The sequence below is a fragment of the Panthera tigris genome, chromosome B4 (genome assembly GCF_018350195.1).
Source record: "Panthera tigris isolate Pti1 chromosome B4, P.tigris_Pti1_mat1.1, whole genome shotgun sequence".
Classification (NCBI taxonomy): domain Eukaryota; kingdom Metazoa; phylum Chordata; class Mammalia; order Carnivora; family Felidae; genus Panthera; species Panthera tigris.
The window spans coordinates 136,741,389-136,761,572 of record NC_056666.1 but is presented as its reverse complement, the minus strand read 5'-3'; the positions used below and the strand labels follow the sequence as shown (position 1 = coordinate 136,761,572).

General features: G+C 46.7%; 1 protein-coding gene across 2 annotated transcripts in view; it reads right to left on the bottom strand.

Annotated features, from left to right (window-relative positions):
* Window positions 1-20,184, bottom strand: part of ATXN10 (ataxin 10) — a 166,791-nt gene that overhangs the window by 143,700 nt on the left and 2,907 nt on the right. For both annotated transcript variants that reach the window (XM_042993531.1, XM_042993532.1), the window contains exon 2: window positions 4,178-4,369. In XM_042993531.1, the coding sequence (XP_042849465.1) occupies window positions 4,178-4,369 (192 nt within the window). The remainder of the gene's footprint in view (window positions 1-4,177; window positions 4,370-20,184) is intronic.

Genomic DNA, 20,184 nt, shown 5'->3' with positions numbered 1-20,184 from the left:
AGGGAACGGATTCTCTATTAGAGACCCCAGAAGGAGCCAGCCCTGCCGATACCTTCACTTGAGGTCAGTGAGACTGATTTTGGACTTGTGACTCCAGAACTATGAGGCCAACGAATTTCTGTTGTTTGAAGCCAACGGGTTTGCAGTAATTTGTTAGCAGCAAAGGAAACCAACGCAGCTCCCGACCTGCCTCACTTCTCAACAGGAATCAGACCGGAGCCAAGATACTTCCTTCCAGGGCTAGTGGGTACACGGGGAGGGTCCTCCCTCCCTTCCCCAAGGCCAGGGGGTCAGAAAGCCACTGTTCCTTTCTCCTTTACTTGTCAGACCAGGATAGGAAAAGAGGCCGTTCCTGCTCTTGCCTCTATACGGCCAGATGGTCACCGGGCCAATGTGCCCACGGCCTATTTCTACATGGCCAGAGCTCTTGAATTAAAAAAAGAGAAAGAGAGAAAGAGAAAAGAAAAAAACCTGTAATTTCATGAGATGAAAATTTTACCAAATTCAAATTTAAACGCATCCACGGGCATTCAGTCACGTGTTACCTGTGGCTGCTCTCACACCACGACAGGAGAACTCAGAAACCGGGACAGCGATCACAAAGCCTGAACCATCTCCCTGGCTCTTGAGGGTAAGAGCGTAGCGACCCCCGCAGCAGGGTTTACACCGGCCTGCGGAACTAACTGCTTTGGGTAGTGCTGAGAACTTCCTGAAATTTCACTGGACTCTGATTGTCTGCCTCGCCGTGTTATACACTCCATATGTGCAGAACACAACCTTGGTCTACGCAAGGGCAGCGTCCAGACAGAAGATGTAAAAGGCCTGGAGAGCATCACACCTTTTGATTAACTCCTTCGTAACTTAACACAAAGCGCCAGAAAACTTCAGCTGCAATCTGAATCCCGACAGGCTCGGAAATTAGCTAAGGTCGACTCTGAAGTCCTTACTAGAATCTTTTGTGTTTCTGACCAGAAAAATGGTTTTTCCAGGAGCTGGTGCCTTAACCGGTCGGAACTTCCCTCGAAGATCAACTGTGAATAATAACACAATCCTAGAAGGAAAGAGGCAGAAAAACGAACACCTTCTAATGTTCATTCTCACTTCACCCCTAAGTGTAAGCTGCGTGCGAGCGGGATCCCACGGCCACGAAGCACAGTGCGGGCTTTGACGGCCCCTCCGGAAGACGGCTGACGTTTCATCCGCCATAGTGTTTATACTCTTGTAATGTTTGGATTTTTACAGTTTAGGTATTACTTTTACACTCAGAAGAAGAAAATGAGAATTCATTTCCAAGAAAGACATATCCTTCCCGAGCAGGTGCAAAACCCACGGGCGCAGCACACTTGCAGTCTGCAGGAGTAAGCTCACGGGACACTCCTGACGGCCTGTGTGGGAGACACGGCCCGCCCTGCTCAGGGACGCCGAGGCTCTCGTTCAGGGTCCCGTGGCTGTTTAAGGGACGGAGCAATCACACACAACAGGGTCAACGGGTGTCACAGAGCACTTGGGGCAGCTGTGGAGTCACAGAGAAGGTTCCCTGGCTCTGCTGTTCAGACAAGTTCCATACCCCAAGTCACAGTTTCTTCTCTGTTAAGAATGGAAAAATAGTAGCATGCTATTTCTTGGGTTTGTTCTAAAAATAAAACAAGATCCTGCAGGTCAAGCCCCTGGGACAAAGCCTGGGCGTAGGACAGGCCCACCGAAGGCTCGCTTCCTTCCCCACGAGGCTGGCAAAGCACGGGATGAGTCTGCCTGCCCACGGTCAGAGTCTCCGTCCCAAGGCTCTCCTATCCCTCCCCCATCCCGCAGGAGGGCCTCTCTGCCAGGAAATGGACAAAACACACTAGTCCCTGCCCACTGCTGCTTAGCACTAACTAGTTATGTTTTTACATGGTAACTATTATTAGCGACATTATTATTGTTTCTAGGCATTTATCTGCAAATGGACAGCAGGCTCTGTTTGGTATTAAAGTTACACAACCCTGGCATTTCTCCCCGCTCTCCTTTGATCTTAAAAATCTCATTCATCACATCAAAGCCCCAGGTATAAGACTGTCTAGGCAGCAAAGGGGGTCCCTCAAGTGGCTTCTGGACCAGCCCAACTTTGCCCACCACAGCAGTGACGGAGGCCTGGAGGCTCTGTCTACATTCAATTCCAGGAAAGGAAGCTGAGCGTGCTCTTTGTGGCTTCTGACTTCATCTCAAGAAAAAACGTGTAATAAAAAGCAGATTCCATTAAATCAGAGGAAAGGTGCTCAGTTCTGGGAAGAGAGAGTAAGTAGCAGGCAAAGAATAAGAACAGTGCCTGGCAATTCTCTTGCTCATCTTAACCACTTTAAAAAATGTGCACCTTAGGGGCACCTGAGGGGCTCAGTCGGTTGGGTGTCCGACTTCGGCTCAGGTCGTGATCTCACGGTTTGTGAGTTCAAGCCCCGCGTCGGGCCCTGTGCTGACAGCTCAGAGCCTGGAGCCTGCTTTGGATCCTGTCTCCCTCTCTCTGTCCCTCCCCTGCTCATGCTCTGTCTCTCTCTCAAAATAAATAAGCATTAAAAAAAAAAATTAAGAAATGGGGCGCCTGGGTGGCTCAGTCGGTTAAGCATCCAACTTCAGCTCAGGTCATGGTCTCAGTCCATGAGTTTGAGCCCCACTGACAGCTCAGAGCCTGGAGCCTGCTTTGGATTCTGTGTCTCCCTCTCTCTCTGTCCCTCCCCCGCTCATGCTCTGTCTCTCTCTCTCTCTCTCTCTCTGTCAAAAATAAACATACATTAAAAAAAATTTTTTTTAAATGTGCACCTTATAAAATGGGTGGAAAGAGTTTCCAACCTTGCACAATCTTAAGGAAATCTTAAGACAGGTGATCTCAGAAACGTACAAGACATGCTCCTTGTTCAAAGCAAACACAAGGGTAATGAATTAAAAGACTAAAACTGAGTAAAACATTTCCAACTAAGAAAAGTGAGGTCCAGAACGGCATATGCCTTTAGAAAGGCAGAATCTAGGATCAGAGAATCAAAATTAGGTTAAAATCACTGTGCTACATAACTATAACCAAATCATAACACATTAGAAACATAGTAAAACCTTGGTTTGCGAGCATAATTCGTTCTGGAAACATGCTTGTAATCCAAAGCAATTGTATACCAAAGCTAACTTCCCCGTGAGAAATAACGGAAACTCAGATGATTCATTCCATGACCCAAAAATATGCCTATAAAAATGATTACAATACTGTAATATAATACAAAATAATTTAAAAAACATAAAATATAAAGACAAACAAGTTAACCTGCACTGACCTTGGAAAACCTTCGTGGCTGGTGTGAGGGAGACCAGAGAGAGGAGGGTTACTGTGCAGGACGACTGTCATTATCCCTAACGGAATCGCTGCTGTCACTGGCTCAGTGGAATCTTCTTCTGCCTGGGGGCCACTGCAGATGCTCGCAGCGATGTAGGCTACAGTGCAGTGTTAATAAACTCTTGTCATGTACCGTATTTAATGTACCTGGCAATAAGGCAGCAGGGGAAAGGGTCTATAACTGCAGGCAGCCTGAGCTAGAAGGAAGCAAAGCATTTCTAAGCTCAATCTTGTCCGGAAAAGCAAAGGACTATCCACAGGTGCTTTGAAGTGACAAAAAAAAAAAACAAAAAAAAAAAAACACTAGTGTCAGCTGTGGGCACCTTCCAACGTCCTGAAAAATCACTGATTTCTGCCAAACACCGCGGCCTGAGACTGAGCATCTGAGCACGGGAGACGATCACCCACAGTCCCTCCGTGAGCAAGAGAGAGAAGAAACACTGGCTCAGTTGTGATCACGTGACGTCTGGCATCACGTACTATTCATATTGCAAGACATCGCTCATTTATCAATTAAAAACGTATCGGAAAGGTTTGCTGGTCTTGCGGAACCCTCACACGAGTCACTCGCGATCGAAGGTTTTACTGTATAAATCACAAACTGAAATAACCCCCAAGGTTAAAAACATTCTATCCTATGTCGTGCCATCTATGTGCTCATCTAAAAGCCTCTAACGGCAAAGCCTGCAGAGCACCTCTCCCCTGGAGACGTAAAAACAGAGCCTCGCGGTAACGCTGGTTAGCACTGCGACACCAACGCTGTTTCTCGCCGATAAACCCGCACGACGGAACAAGTGTGCACACACACACACAGAGTACTACCTGATGGAATTCTGGTTCACGGAACACTCTATGCAGGCATTTCGGAGACACCGGAAGCATTCTGTTATCAGCTGCAGACTGGAAGTGAGATGTTCCACTTGGGAGGGGTCTCTGCAGGCCAGCTCAACAGCATGAGAAGATTTCTTCAAGATGTCCAGGACTCTTTGGAAGATGGTCCTGGGTGCCGTTTCTCTGAAAAAGGAGGGAACTGTTACAAACCAGAGGGAAAAAAAAAGTCTAATTTCCAAATGTCGTCTCCAGAATACGGTTTATACTTCTATCTGTGGGGAGCCGGGCTCGGCCTGTCTGTCCCAGCTCCTTGGCTTGCAACACAAAACAAAAGAGCTACATCTATGGAGTGCTGAGCCAGGTACCATTCTTAGCAACTTCTTCGTGTATTATGTAGTAAAAACCCAACTGAAGAAGAGGGGAGTTGAAGTAACTTGCTCATATAACTCGGCTAATAACGGGCAGAGCCACATTTCCAATAGGAGTCGGACTCGAGTACTCCCACAGCCCGAAGACCGGTGACGGGGGATGGTCTACGCCTGTAGATCTGTCCTTAATCAAAACAGAATATCTACATTTTATGTTCTAGAAAGAGAATATAACCACGTCTGCTGTCACCCAATAAATACTAAAGTACAATTATGAGAAACAGTCTTCATGAAGCTGCCAGGGAGGCCAACGCGTTATCCACTCCCTAGATACAGAGAAGCCAGCAACAGCACATGGTCTGAGCTGGAATATTCCACTGCAGGTGAGAGGCAGAGAGAAAGAGGAGGAGGAGGAGGAGGGAGGGCGGGAGACGGAGAAACACGGAGAGAGAAACAGAGATAAAGAGAGAGGTGGGAGGAGAGGGGGAGAGGGCGGGGGGCGAGGGCACCGTCCACCCGCCCCGAGTGCGTGCCCAGGGGAGAAACTGAGCCTGTGGCCGTTCCCTGGGGGCTTCTCCGTTCCCACAGGCCTCTCACTCGGGAAGCATGGCCTGCAGGGGCTACCGTTACAGAGCTACGGAGATAAGAATTTGTGGCGCAACGTGGCACCGAAATGCAAGCCAACTTCCTCATTCCGTGAGTCTCCTAAAGAAGCAGCAATCTGTTCTCATGTTAGAAGAAAAACTGCCGTGCTGGGCGATTTGAGACATTCTCGCAGATTCTTTCTGACCATGAGAATTTTCGCCTTCGGCCCTGTTGGAGAGGCCCAGCACCCTCCTTTCTTCCTCGCTCCGCGCCAGATTATCAGATTATCAGGGGAGCGCGCGCTGAGGCAGAACCGCGGACACGGAACCACCACGGTCACGGCGCCGGTGCTGGCGGGGTCCCTCCACACGTCTGCCCCCCTCCCAGAGGAGACACTTCCCTCCCTGAGTCCTGTGCTTCCACTGGTGGGTTTTTACCGCACGGACAGATAACATAAATCACACTGTTTACCGGTGACTGAGTGAGTGACCGAATAAACGACGTGCAAGTCCAAGGGTACAGTATTTACCCTGCCTCGATGACCGTAAGAAACAATTATGCGCGTGAGCCATTTTCAGTGACGATTTGCCATAAAAAAGTTCACAGACACTCTCACGACATCTTTATGGAGCACTAAACACGGTGCAGACGCAAACGTGCTAAGAAAACACGCAAGAGTTCAAAACATTTCGAAGGATGCCAACAGTGATCAGGATTTCCAGAACAAAGATTACATCTAATTATCTGCCCCCAACTGCACAAAGCTTCGATGGCATTTATGATTTAATATTACAGTCAAATGAACAGAGAGCTATAACTTGAATGATCAACAGTAATACCTCTTTTTCCTACTAAGAGAGCTGAGAAACATTTTTCACACTTGTGATGAAGAAGCCTCCCTCTGACGGTCCTTTGCAAGCTACCCTCACTCGGGCAACACCTTCCTGATGCGAACCGTCTCCCCCGATGCCACCCTTTGAAATCCTGACATCTGTTTTACTCAATATTCGTATCGAGCACATCAAAAGCTTTGGACTCAGACTATGGCAGACTAAAAAGCAAAACAGAAAAAAAAGCATTGTTCTTAGGAAAACTGGAGAACTGATATTCCCACCCTAGAACAATTAGCAAGTTCATGAACTATCCTATGACTAATTCCCAATGCTACGTGATAATCTGTCATATATGCACCATGACTTTCTCCTTTATTACTCTTCTAATCAAAAGAAAAATGTCTGAGCTGGGGCCAATCATCATATTCCTGAAATCAAAATAACTATTAACAGCTACTAGAGAATAATCACGACAGCGTTCACTCAGCATACAACAATTCACATTCGCAGTATAAAGAGAAAATAATTCGGGCTTGCGATCACGGTCATTTGTTCTCCCCCAGGCTGCCCACCCATGGATTCCTGAAAACACCAAGCACTGGGCAGCCCTCTTTGTCTGTTCAAACGTATGCCCTCCCAGAATGCACTCTGCACACAACCACCCCCAATTCTCTGCCTGGAAAATCTCGCATCTCCTTATCGAGGCCTTTTGAAAACTCTCAGCCCTGGGGAAACTCCTCCGCTACTCAAGGCGGAGCAGCTCCCATCTCTATGTCCCACTGGAACGCACTCTGTCCATAACGCTGGAATAACACTTATCCACCGTAGATGATACGCACTTATCCGGTCTAGCTCCCCAGCTAGCCCATAAATCCCAGAAAACAGAGCCTATCCTATTTTTTTCTGCATCCCCAGGGCCCAGAACTGGCATTCACTAATTGCATTTATTCAATTCAAGTGTATAACAGAAAGACTACTTGCACGTTCGGTGGCACCTAACTGCCTCGCAGACTTGTACTGAGAACGCGGCCTGAGCCAGACACCAGCCCCGGGACGAGCAATGACATTAGCGCATCCGGCAGCAGCAACTGGAAAAAGGGTACAGAGGCATCGACTCCTCCATTCCCATTAAGAAATCCATATATCCAGAAACTTGAAAAAATATCACATCTTAAGTAAGATGTAGATATCTCACGAGTAACATTTAACAAACATCTAATTTCTTCTCCACTACATGATACAATGGATGAACTTAAAAGCGGGAATGTAACCCGATTAACTGTACTTTAAATTTCTTTAGGGGCACCTGGTTGGCTCAGTCAGTTAAGCATCCAACTTTGGCTCAGGTCATGGTCTCGTGGTTCATGGGTTCATGGGTTCAAGCCCCACGTCAGGCTCTGTGCTGACAGCTCAGAGCCTGGAGCCTGATTCACATTCTGTGTCTCCCTCTCTCTCTGCCCCCTCCCCCCGGCTCACACACACACTCTCTCTCTCTCTCTCTCAAAAATAAACACTAAATTTTGAGAGCAGAGACTATTTGTTAGATGTCTGGCTCCCGAGGTAAAGGGTAGGAGGAAAAAACTCTTCTAGAGCCATATAATAAATATAGACTTTATTCACCATCTTTGCGTACAACGTATTAACAACTTTCATCAGACGTAGACATAAAGAGCTTTTACTCACTAAGAGAAAGACCTATGAAAGCATCTAACAGTCTTCTATACTTCTTCACTTCTCTACGGCCTTTAAAGAAAGCTATTTGGTATTGAGATCCAAAGCGGCCCTAATGTCCTCTATCTTCAAATTCTAAGTTCGCTATCAAGAGAACGCAGTTAAGTTATGTGAAATGATTAACGACAGTGAAATGGCCAACATCAGTCGATCGTTCCCATATTACAAATGTTACTATTAATAATAATTGCTGTCATTTCTGCTTTAACCAAACTAACACAAAATATTCACAGACTTTACAAAGCTTAGCTGCCTTATTCACAGAAGGCAGAAAGTACTTAGGAGGACAATTAAAATTCAACCGTTAGACATTCCTGTTAGATAGGAATGCATACCCTGAAGACAAGGTACAAATGAAATGTTACATTACAGAACAAAAAAAGAAAAAAAAAGCCTTTGAATTATACAAAAGGTAGAATTTCATCTCCTTCAAGTTTGAACAGATCTGTAGGTTTAATCTTGGCAAGTCCTGTCTGAGTAAAATTAGATAAACCCACCCATGATCGTGCGTCAGAGATTAGATAGGTCTATCACACCGTGTGCACACACATTTTACAGCTAGGGCATCAGGTGGCACCTCCTACAGAAAAGGAAAACCACCGCTCATCACCGCACTGCCCTGCTGAGACTTCCCTGCATTCTCCTATCTCACGTTCAATGACAAACCAGCATGGTAGGTTAGAACCGCGTAAGCACCGTCACTGGGAAAAACCATTCGAATGTGCACAGGTTCTGAGATTAAAGTAAGAATCACTGGTTCTTCTCTAAAACCACAAACGGTGCTCACTGACTTCACCAGGCTGGACTGAACAAAAACAGAAAATAAAAACATCTGCACGTCCTGCCAGAAACAGCTTGGGGGCAAAATTCTGAAATTCATCTTTGCAGACCTCAAAATGCTTTTTCTACCTTTTCCCTCTTCCGTGACATCCAGAACTCTCAAGCTGGCCCTGACAGCCCAGACCAACCCATTTTTCTGTAAAGGGCCAGAGAGTAAATACTTCAGGACCAGAGGGCCCGACGATCTCTTGTCACAGCTTTGCAACTCTGCTGCGGGAGTAAAACCAGCCACAGACAACACCCACGCGAACGACCGTGGCTGGGTGCTAATAAAGTTCTACTTACCGACACTGCAATTTAAAGTTCATGTGATTTTCATGTGCCACAAAATTTATTTTTCCCAACCTTTAAAAAATGTAAAAACCAGAGTCGTCTGGGTGGCTCAGTCGGTTAAGTGTCCAACTCTTGATTTTGGCTCAAGTCGAGATCCCAGGGTTGTGGGATCAAGCCCCTCCACATTAAGTGTGGAGCCTGCTTAAGATCCTCTCTCTCTCTCTCTCTCTCTCTCTCTCTCTCTCTCCTTCTGCCCCTGTCTTCTGTTCACACACCCTCTCTCTCTTAAAAAAAAAAAAAAAAAAAAAAAGGTAAAAACCATTCTTAACTCACAGGCCATTAAAAAAAAAAAAGGATACAGACACATGAATGACGGCAGACCAGCCTTGGCCCCCGGATCACAGTTTAGCAACCCTGCTTTAAAGAATCCAAACACATCAGTCCTCCCCCAAAACCCCCAAATCGCAAGCTTCCCCCTTTCCACTGTTCTCAGTACAGTCAAAATTCATCTCTCGTAAGAATCAAATCTCAAAAGCACGATGCCAAGTCACAGAGGCCAAGAAAAGGCGAAACGGGCACAGACGTGGAAAAATAAACCACTGGCTACAGCGTCCCGCAACGGCGCTGTGCATGCAATGACAGCACTGCCACCAGGCCTGCGGGGGCCGGGCCATTGTGGAAGGGGGCTGCAGCGACAACGATCCACGTGGGAAACCAGAGCTGGACCCTCCCCTATAACCACACAAAGAAGGTAACTGCAGATGCATCCAGGAATGTATGTTAACCAAACCTGTAAAGCTCTGGAAGAAAGTATACGGAGGACGTCTTACACTCTCGGGCAAAGAAAGATTTTGTATATGAGGCCTCATTAAGAACCTGATGAAAAACCTTACCCAAAACAGTGATGTCTGAGCACAGAACTCAGGAAGGTAAAGGAAGCCCTGGGCACCTTCCTGGGAGAAGAGCACGGGGGAAGGGAAAGGCGTATCTGGAGGGCTCGCGGAGAAGAAGCCCAACGAGGGAGTGGAAAGGTCACGTGAGTCCGAGGCAACATGGAACCAAACTGCACAGGCCAGAAGGACTTGGGCTCTTATCCTGATGTGAAGCCACAGAGGGTTCTGAGTGCCCTTCATTTTGAGGGACCCCTCTGGCTGCTCTGTAACGACTGACCACAGGTGAGGACGAGAAGACACCAGGAGACCAGGCAGGACACTATTCTTGGAAACGACCATGGCAGCAGCAGGCACAGTAAGCAGAGATCAGATTCTGGATACATTCTGAAGAAACGGCCAATGAGGTCTGACGGGAAAAACTGTCAGAGGGCTATCTGAGAAAGGGGATTCCAGGAGCACTCCAGAACTTTGGCCTGAGCACCATCAGGAAAGGTGTATATCCTGCTTACTGAAATGGAGATGGCCGGGAAGGCACCTGGAGGGGAGGGACTCAGTCCAGGCAGGGATCCGTGAAGCGGGAGGTACCCACCCCAAACAATGAAACGTGCAGGAGGCAGACAAATGCACAAGTGTGACGTTCAGAAGGCAAGTTCGGCCAGAGACAAACATGACAGCCACCAGCAGATGGAGAGTTATTAAAGCACAAGACCGAGCGAAGTCACTCGGGACTACAGGTAGAAGAGGGAAGAGGTCTGAGGACTGAGCCCTGGGACCTGAGGAGGCGGCGATTCAGAAGAGGGCGGGGACACAGAAGCTGAGTGAAGAAAGGGTCAAAGGCAGCTGACAGGTCAAGTGAGCTAAGAATTTAAGAGGAAGACCACTGGACTTAGCAGTGGATTAGAATGGGTTCAAGAGAAAGAGACATTGCAGTAGGTGAATATAAAACACTCTCCGGAGTTATAAACAGCAGCGGAAAACTGGGATCATGGCTCAAAGAGATAGAGTTTCCTATGAATGGGAAAAACTTATAGCAGATATATAAACTGATGAAAATAATCCAACAGAAAGGGTAAAACTGATTATTTAAGAGGAGGGGTGGATTACTGCAGCAGTGGATGCAAAAGGGAGTGATGTTTAGTGCAGACCTGAGGGGGGTCGCATCAGGGCAGGAGGCTCATCCACAGCCACAGAAGGCAGGGCAGGTTATGGGCACGGACACAGGCAGGTGGGAGAGCGGGTGACGGGAGCCCCTGGGAATTATCTTCTGGTTGCTCCATCTGTCTCGGTGAAACAGGAAACCAGGAGTGAGGACGAGGGAGAGGCAACGGAAACAAGGACCGCGAAAGGCGTGCAAGGTTGGGCGGGGGCAGGAGACTATGGCCGAGGGAAACACAGGAGCACCGCCAGGCAGCGCTAAGTTGGGCTAGTGATCAGTTTAAAGACAGCCCCATGAGCAGGGTCGTGTAGTAATCACCACCGTGATATGAGACCAGCGAGCATGGCTGGAAGTTCTTCTCCAGCCTCGTTGGGTGCAGGCACCAAGGACAGGGCAGGTGGGCTTTAACCAGAGCTGAAGCTGTCCCAGGAAAGCATGAGGATGAGAAGTAGCAGATCAAGAGACTGTAGGTCCTGGTGGGGCTGAAGACTGTTGGGGTAGGTGACCTAGAGAGAGCCAGAGCAGACCTCCCGAAATTGAGATCGTGACGGGAAGGCAGCTACCATCAATGAAAGGCCTAGGGGAGCGCTGGTTGGATGGGGTGCGGGTCAAGCTCAGCAAAGGAGAGGAAGTCAAGGAACAAGAAGGGCGGAGTAACGCAACCACGACCTATGCGGATACTGAAATAACCAAGACCTAAGATAGGACAAGCAGCACGGAGTTAACAGCGAGCCAGAGCGAAGTCTGCAAGGGACGAGCTGACATGACCCACAGAACTCTCCTCCTGACAGGCAGAAGTGACCCATGGGCAGCCTACGCCGACGGTGTGAGATGGAAAGCTGGAGGGGTCACAGGGGAAAGGTCTGGAAGCAGCAACGACGATCAAGGTGAATGCCCACCACAACTTCAAGCCCAGCGGCACGGGATAGAGAGAAAACAGCCTCCCATTTGGAAGACCTTCTGGAAAGGCATTCCTCAGAGGTGAGCCGTATTTCACTTAGATCAAGAAGATGAATGTTCAAGGAAATGAGCACACAGAGAATTTTGCTAAGGGTGTACGAGAAGGGTTTTCAGGGCTGAGGGTCGGAAAAGGAGTCATGACAAAGCCTTCAGGGAAGCAGGGAATGAGAGAAAACCTAGTTTACCGTATAAATTAGAAAATCAGCTTGTGAATGTCTACCAAACTCCCGGCCGAGATTTTATTTTCAGTGGCTCCGAAACCACAAGTCACTACGGGGAAAATTGATGTCTTTGCGCCATGGAGGGTTTCCATCACGTAACGGTCTATCTTACCATCTGTCTTCTTTAATGACTTTTGATAAAGCTGCACAATGTTCTCAGGGAGGACGAGAGCCCCTGACATTTCACCGTGCCCGTTAACACCAGGCACTTGACTAAGCCCCACGCCGTGAACTGCTCAAGGGCTACGAGAGCGCCGCTTGCTTCCGAGCGGTCTTCTTAGCCCAACGAGACTTGTCCAGGCCTGCGGCCGTCAGACAGGTTGACTCAGCGTGGTCGGGCCCAGGGTTCCTGTCCCTCCGAGGAAGCTTCCTTGCCCACAGTCCAGGGACCACTACAAAAGACTAGAAGAATAAGAAGCTGAGAAATCCTGCTTGAGGGCACTGGTGGTCACAGCTCCAACCTTATTTATTTTGACTCGCTGGCTCGAACTTCTTCCTGTCTGTTTTGTCCATTTAAGATAATTGAATGTGAGGGGTGGCTCACACTGACCACATCTGTATTTTGAAGCTGAGTCAGAACACCTTACCAAATAGTTCCATGTGGTATTCCAGCTCATGGCCTAGGTAAAAATAAAGGAAGCTGTCATCACACTCTGAAAAGTGCTTTTTATAGTGGAACTTAATTGATGTTCTCTCTCAACAAAGCTGATCTGAATCATGGTTGAGTCAAGATGCCATATGGCAACCTTCGCCAAGCTGAGGACTCGTGTGGGCTTTTTTGGGTTTTTCGTTTTGTTTCATTTTTTGTTTTTGTTTTTGGTGCGGCCCAAGATCCCTGCCGGCCGGAGGCTCAGTCATGTTTGGGGAAAACCTATGTGAGTACGTGTATACACAGGCGGATAGGTTTATTTGGAGTTCTGCAGTGTGGTGACCTCTGAAGTGCTCATTCTATTCCCTTTCTTTGCGAAAGTTAGTCAACGTGTTTATACAAGCAACTGGGAATACCAAGACCTTTTGTACCTCTTGAAATCATAGTCATCTGTCACATTTGGTATTTTTCCTATACCTTCCTTACAGGAGTCTTTCCTCTGTGGTCTCTCTCTGTATCTTATGACTCAAGCAAACGAGCTATTCAAGGAAGTAATAAGAATACCATCAGGTGCTCATTATGTGCTCGGCCTTAAAGCAGGTTCTGAGAGCACAGAGGTAAACAAGAAGACTGCCCTCGGGCTGCTCTCACCCTAGTGGGACCGGCAGGTGACTGAGTGATCCTAACACCGCATGACGAGTTTTCAAAGAGGGAAGCAGAGTGCCAAAGGGAACAGAGGGCAGGAGGCTCCCCGAAGATGAAGACAGGCTTTCATCAGGAGGTGAAACGGTAATTAACCTCGAAGGGAAAGGAGATGCGTGCGTGGCGCAAGTGAAAGGCACACGGCACTCGCACTCATAAACTCGGTGTCACAGCAACTGAGCTTTCCCACCGCGGGTGTCGAACACGGCTTACGCGGTACCTACAGCTGCGGTGCTAAACACCGGCGTGTGTGAAGTGACCAAATAACTGAAAGGTCAGTAAACCAAATTAAAAGCTTTTCCGTAGCCAGAACAATCATTACTGACCGGCTCTCAGTGCCAGGAAGTGACCTTCTCGTCTCAGCCACTGGCTCCTCGCTGCCAAGCCCTCGAAATGGACCAGGAGCTGGGTTAGAAAATGCTGGAAAAGAAGACAGTCCCTCAACAAGGTCGCAGTCCAGCAGGGAGAAAGACCTACAGAGGCTAATGAAAAGTGCTGTGAAGGAGCCCATGCCAGAAGCCTCTCTCCTCCATTCCAAGCAATGTAATCACAATTATTTTTAAAATATCTAAACGCACGGCCGACTTTAAAACAAGACACGTATCTCCATACCCAAGGCCCGAATGGAAACACTCAGCCACGATCAGGTCTAAGACCAAGGAGTGAAACGGGTTCGAGGATCAGCAAAAAGCCCGCCTGACGGGAACCAAAATGCGACGCCCCTGCATTACGTGGCAACGAGTGGCAGTGAGAGAGCCAACACGTGCAACTCCGCACTAGGACGGGCCTCCCCTGCGTCTGAAGATGGAAGAGTACGGTGTGAACTGCCCCAAGTCCAAGGCGATCCAAATGTCCACCAGTAAGAAAAAAGGCAGATAAGTTCTGTGCTCTTGTGATGGCACACTTCCCAAGCTCTCCACGCGTGACAGCTGGCGGCACTCGTGAACTCAGGAACGACTCCAACAGAAGTGTGAAATGCAAACTAGAGCATATAGTATAACGCTCACGGAGTAAAGAGGGAAGAACGGGATTGGAAGCTGAAACAAAGACCCGCCCCCCAGCCCGAGCCCCACCTCGCAGTGTTCACGCTGTCCTCCCGGGGCCATTACAACACGCGACAGAAAGGCTGGTCATTTCCGAGATCATAAAGACGCTCCGGCGTCCACCTCGAGCACGCTCTCTTGGATCCCGCGTGGGACGAGCCAGCCGCCAGGGCGTGCGCAGCCCTAGGGAAGAGTCCACGTGGCAAGGACCCGAAGTGTCGGGCGCAAAGCCTTGCGTGAGCTTCAGCTCAGGGCTCCAGCCCCAGTCAGGCCTTCGGCGGCCGGCTGACCGGGCGGACAGCCTGACGGCCACCTCATGAAAGACGGAGCCAGGTCCACCCAGCCGAGCGACTCCCGCCCCTCGCAAACCCTGTGAAATAATAAACGTCTGTGGCTTTCAGCTGCTAATTTGTGGGTAATGTGTTCTCACCCAGAGGATATTAACAGTATCAGTAATGTTCTGGACTTGGCGAGAACACGACAAAATTTTAACATTTCACTTCATGACATAATTTTAACATTTGTTGATTCTGCAAGTCAATTACATGGGTACTTATTAGATCATCTGTTACACCACCTTCCATGAAGGCATTCACATTATTATGTATTTGTGGTTTTGATTTGTCAAGAGTTTAAAAACAAGCAAACCAACAAAAATACACGGATGAAAACTAATAAAAAGCTTCAATTTCCTTCTCCAAAGAGCACACGAGTATGGTTGTTCTAAACGTTGGTTCCTACAGCTGTCACACCATGCAAAGACATCGAAATTCTTCTGCCTAAGTCACAACACTGTTATTGGCAAGTATTTACTTTTTGTTTTGGATGTTCTTATAGCTTCTTAAAATTATTTACTATTGCTAACGTAACTTTCTACCAAGGAATTAAAATTTTGGCATGAAATCACTGCCCACATCTTGGATCTGAAAAACCATCTTTCTTCCACTGTGTTTCTTGTCCTTCCACCTACTTCGTATTCCAAAGTTTCAGAGGCAGTTCCAAAAGCCTATTGAAACTAGAACCTGACCGCAGAACTGCAATGAATTTAAAGCTTTCCCAAGCACGATTGTGAATTACACAAAATTCTCAGGAGTTACCACACAGTTCTTTTCATTTTTCACTCCTGACTCTGACCAGAGCCTGCAATGATAATAACGGTGTTTGCTGGGCACCAGCCACGTACCAGGCACCGTTCCGAACTCTACATACAGAACACTCTAACACCTACATCCCCCCTACAGGGGAAGCATAATTATTATACCCATTTTCTTTTGCGGGAGGGTGAGGAGAACTGTAGTAACTTACAATTTTACGTTATTTTAATGAGTTGTGACAAATGCATGCCCCCGGGCACCCAATCATACCCCCACCTAAAGACAGCACATTTCCTTTGCTCCAGAGAATTCCTTTGCTCCTCCTGTTCCTTTGTAGTCAATCCCCAACCTCTTCTGACAAACACTGTTCAGATCTGTGCCACCACTGATTAGCCTTGCCAACTGTAGAACTTCACAAAAATAAAACTACACAGGACATACTTTGTGCCTGGCTTCTTTCACTCGGTATGCCACGGAGATCCACCCATAGTGTTGTGTGTATCGGTGGTTTTTTCATTCAAAATACCACATAGTCTTAGCCATTCTCCCGCTGGTGGACATCTGACATGTCTCTAGAGTTTGGCTATCGTCAATAAAGCTTCCGTAAGGATTTTTTTTACAAGTCTTTCGTAGACGTACGTTCTTGGATCTCTTAGGTAAATTCCTGGACTCGTGGGTTAAACTTTACCAAAAACTGCCAAAATGTTTCCCAAAGCAGGTGTACCATTTACACTCCCTGCAGCAAGTCGTGAGAGTTCCAGATGCGCCACGTCCTTGCCAAAATTTGGTGCTGGCGGCCATTTTAATTTTAGCCATTCTAATGGGTATGCAGACGTATCTCATTATGGTTTTGTTTATAAAAGCTTTATTGAGATATAATTAACACAGCATACAATTTGATGGATTTTTGTATATTACGTTGTTAATTTTTCCATTGCAGTAAAATATGCAGCACCCCCTCCCCCCCACCACCTTATCCACAAGTTCACTTTCAACCGTTCCAGCGACGGCAGTCAACCTCAGTCCAGAGGCGGGAGCCTGCTTTCTGATACACCATCAGCAGGTCAACAGCAGCCTAGCACCGCGTCACAATGCCTACGTCATACACCTCCCTTCGTGTTATCATGCAGGCGTTGTATCATCTCACATCATCACGAGTAGGGTGAATACAGCCCACCACGTTCACAGAACTTTTACTACAGTGTGCTACTACTGCTCTATTTTGCTATTAGTTTTTGCCATTAATTTCTTACTATGCCTAATCTATGTTAAATATTATCATAGATTGTAGTATGAATAGGAAAAAACATAGTATATACAGAATTCAGGAGTATCTACAGTTTCGGGAATCCACCGATGGTCTTGGGACGTGTCCCCTACAGATAAGGGGGAAACTACTGTGTATCTAACATAAATGTTGCCATTTTGAGCATTTTTAAATATAAAATCCACTGGCCTGAATTATATTCAGTGTTGCGCAACCACCACCACTATCTAATTCCAAACTTTTGAACACCCCAAATAGAAACTCTAGAACCATTAAGCAGTAACTACCCCCCCCCCTGCCCGCCCCACCCCCTGCTGGTAACCTCTAATGTGCTTTCTGTCTCCAATTTGCCTAATTCTAAGTACTTCATGTAAGTGGCATCCTACAATAGTTGTCCTTTTATGTCTGGCTTCTGCACTTAGCACGTTTTCAAGGTTCATCCACGTGGTACCACGTATCGGCACTGTGTTCCCTTTTACGGCTAAATACCGTTGCAACGGACGGAGGGACCACATTTTGTTTATCCATTCTTCTGCTGACGGCCGCTCGGGCTGTCTCCACCTTTCGGCTATTTTGAGTCGTGCTACCCCGAACGCTGGCTCACAAGTATCTGTTGGCGCCCCGGCTTTCAGTTCTGTGACACGTGCCTCTGAGCGGGACCGCGGAGTCGCATTAGCTCGTCAAGGAGCCACCAAACTGCCACAGCAGTGCTACCACTTGGCAGTCCCACTGACACCACCCAGGCGCTCCGATTTCTCCCCGTGCTCCCCGGCACTTCCCTTTCTCCGCTGCCCGTCACTGCCATCCTAAAGAATATGAAGCAGGATCTCATTTCAGTTTGCATTTCCCTAACGACCACTGACACGGAGTCCTTCATCAGGCTTGCTGGCCGTTGATGTATCTTCTCTGACGAAGCATAGAACTTTTTCACCCAATTTGTTAATTGGGTTGTCTTGTTACTCCCGGGTTGTAGGAGCACTTCGTAATTTCCGAAACAAGTCCTCTGTCAGACATATGTATTGCAAGTCTTTTCTCTCAGTTTATGGCTTGCCTTTTCATTTTCTTAATGGTGTCTTTTGAGAAGTAGCTTTTAATTTTGATAAAGCCAATTTTTCCTCGCATGGTTAGTATCCTCTGTGCGCTGGATAAGAAATGTCTGCCTACACTCCAGCTCACAAAGATATTCTCCCGTGTTTTCTTCTCAGCACTTTATAGTTTGAACTTTTATGCGGAGGTCTAACTCAGGTTGGAATATTTTTTGGTGGATGGTGCAATGTGTGAGCCGAAGTTCATTTTATTCCAATCAGATATCAAGTTATCCCACCATCATTATTAAATCGTTTTTAAACTGATTTTGGTTTTGAGTTCTCAAATATTCTTCAAAGGGAACATATCTGGAAACGGCCTCAATTTTTCAAACACATTTAGCACTCAATAAAATGGGACCAAAGTACTGAACACAAGAAACTGACAACGGGAAGTTATCAGGACAAAAAAGGGGGGGGGGGGGGAGTTATCAGGCAAGTTATCTTTCAAATAACTATAATTAATACACGTTCAAGAAAGTAAGCAACAAAATGAATCTCTTAAAAAACTCAAAGAGAAATTCTGCAATACAATCACTCAAAAACATAGTATCTGAAACTAAAAACACAGCAGATATCAGCAGACTAGACATAGCAGAAGAGAGGATCAGAAAGCTAGAAGGTAGATTAACAGAAAATTTTCAAATAGAAGCTCTGAGAATGGACAACACAGAAAGGAGCCTATGATACATATAAAATACAGGGAAAGGTTTAACCTATGTGTAAGTGGAGTCCTAGAAGGAAAAGAATGGGGAAGAAGCAAAAAACATCTGTCAAGCGCCTGTAACTACCAGATTTCGTGTTACTTGCTAGGGGTAAGTGACTGTGACATGCTCACTTCCGTCAAGAAGCTTATCAAATGGAAGCACAATGAGGTAGGAGTCTAAGGCGAAAATTTTAGAGAAAATAGTACCCAAATGTAACATTACTTCAGGAATACTCAAAAACCAGAACATAATCTTCTCTGTAGAAAAGCATACAGAGCAACCATCTCCAACAGAACTTTCTACAATGATGGAAATATTCCACAGCTACGGTGTCCGATAAGGCAGCCACTTGTCACAAGTGGCTACTGAGTACTTAAAATGCAGCCAGTGCAGGAACAAAATTATTCATTTCACTTATTTCTAATTATACAGCCACACACAGCTAATGGCTACTTAGTGGACAGTGGTATAGGTATAGGGCAGGACAACAAATTTCATATGACTGCACATGTTAACAGGGAGGTCTGGCTACATCATAAAGAGAGATGATGTAGAGATACACCATGAAAGTAACTAAAGGGTTAGAAAACCTCCAGCAAAAACCCAAAAATAGAATTTTTAATGTATTTTTATCTTGCTTTGTTTCAGAAAGGATTTAGTATGACTTACAAAGACTCCCACCACAGCAAGAAAAATCACAATAAATGTTAAAAATGCAAATACATACATTAAACAAAAGATATAAAACAACTTTAACACATAAGAAAAGGAATTACCTTCCACAAAGAAATAGCTGAGTATCTTAACACTGGTATTTATGACCCTACGCATTTTTTTATGGACTTTTGTGATTAAGATACTATTCAAGAAGTGGGTTACAGAATCCAGAGCATGAAGAATTTAGATTGGTATATTAACCATCTATTGCCATATAACAAAGTACCCCCAAATTGAACAGTTTAAAACAGTAACACTTGTGGTCTTGTGCAGGTCTGAGGGTCAGGAATCTGCAAGTGTGCGACTGGGGTGGCTCTGGCTTAGGGTCTCACGAGGTTGTGCAGGTGCCTGAAGGCTTCCCGTGGACCAAGCGTCCGCTTCCAACACAGTTCATCACATTCCTCACCACACAGATCTCTCCGCATAGATGCTTGAGTGTCCTCACGACATGGCAGGTGACTCTGTCAGTGATTCAAGAGAGAGCGCAAAGAGGGAGCTGCGCTGCCTTTTAGGACCTAATCGCAAGTCGCACGCCTTCAAGTCTGCCATAATCTATTACAACAACAGCACGTCCCTAAACTCAGCCCACATGCAAGGAGAGAGGAATTCACCTCCTCCTCCGGCAGGACAGAGTTGCAAAGAATTTGTGAGCACATCCAAAACCACTGCGATGTGACAGGAGGACTTCTGTTCACTTGGGGGTTGCCAGAGTTGTAATGAGATCCTGGGATCCCTCTCCCTGGAAACCCGAAAATCAGAATAAATTATAACCTTTTGAAAGAGCTGCAACCGCTTTCTCAAATGCAAGACATTAAGCACAATCGGGTTCTCGGTCACTTACAGCCCCATCGCTTTTGAACGGCAGCTATAAAATAAACAACATAAAACACCGTGCTGTGCAGATAATATTACAGATCCTCACGGTAATCCTGCA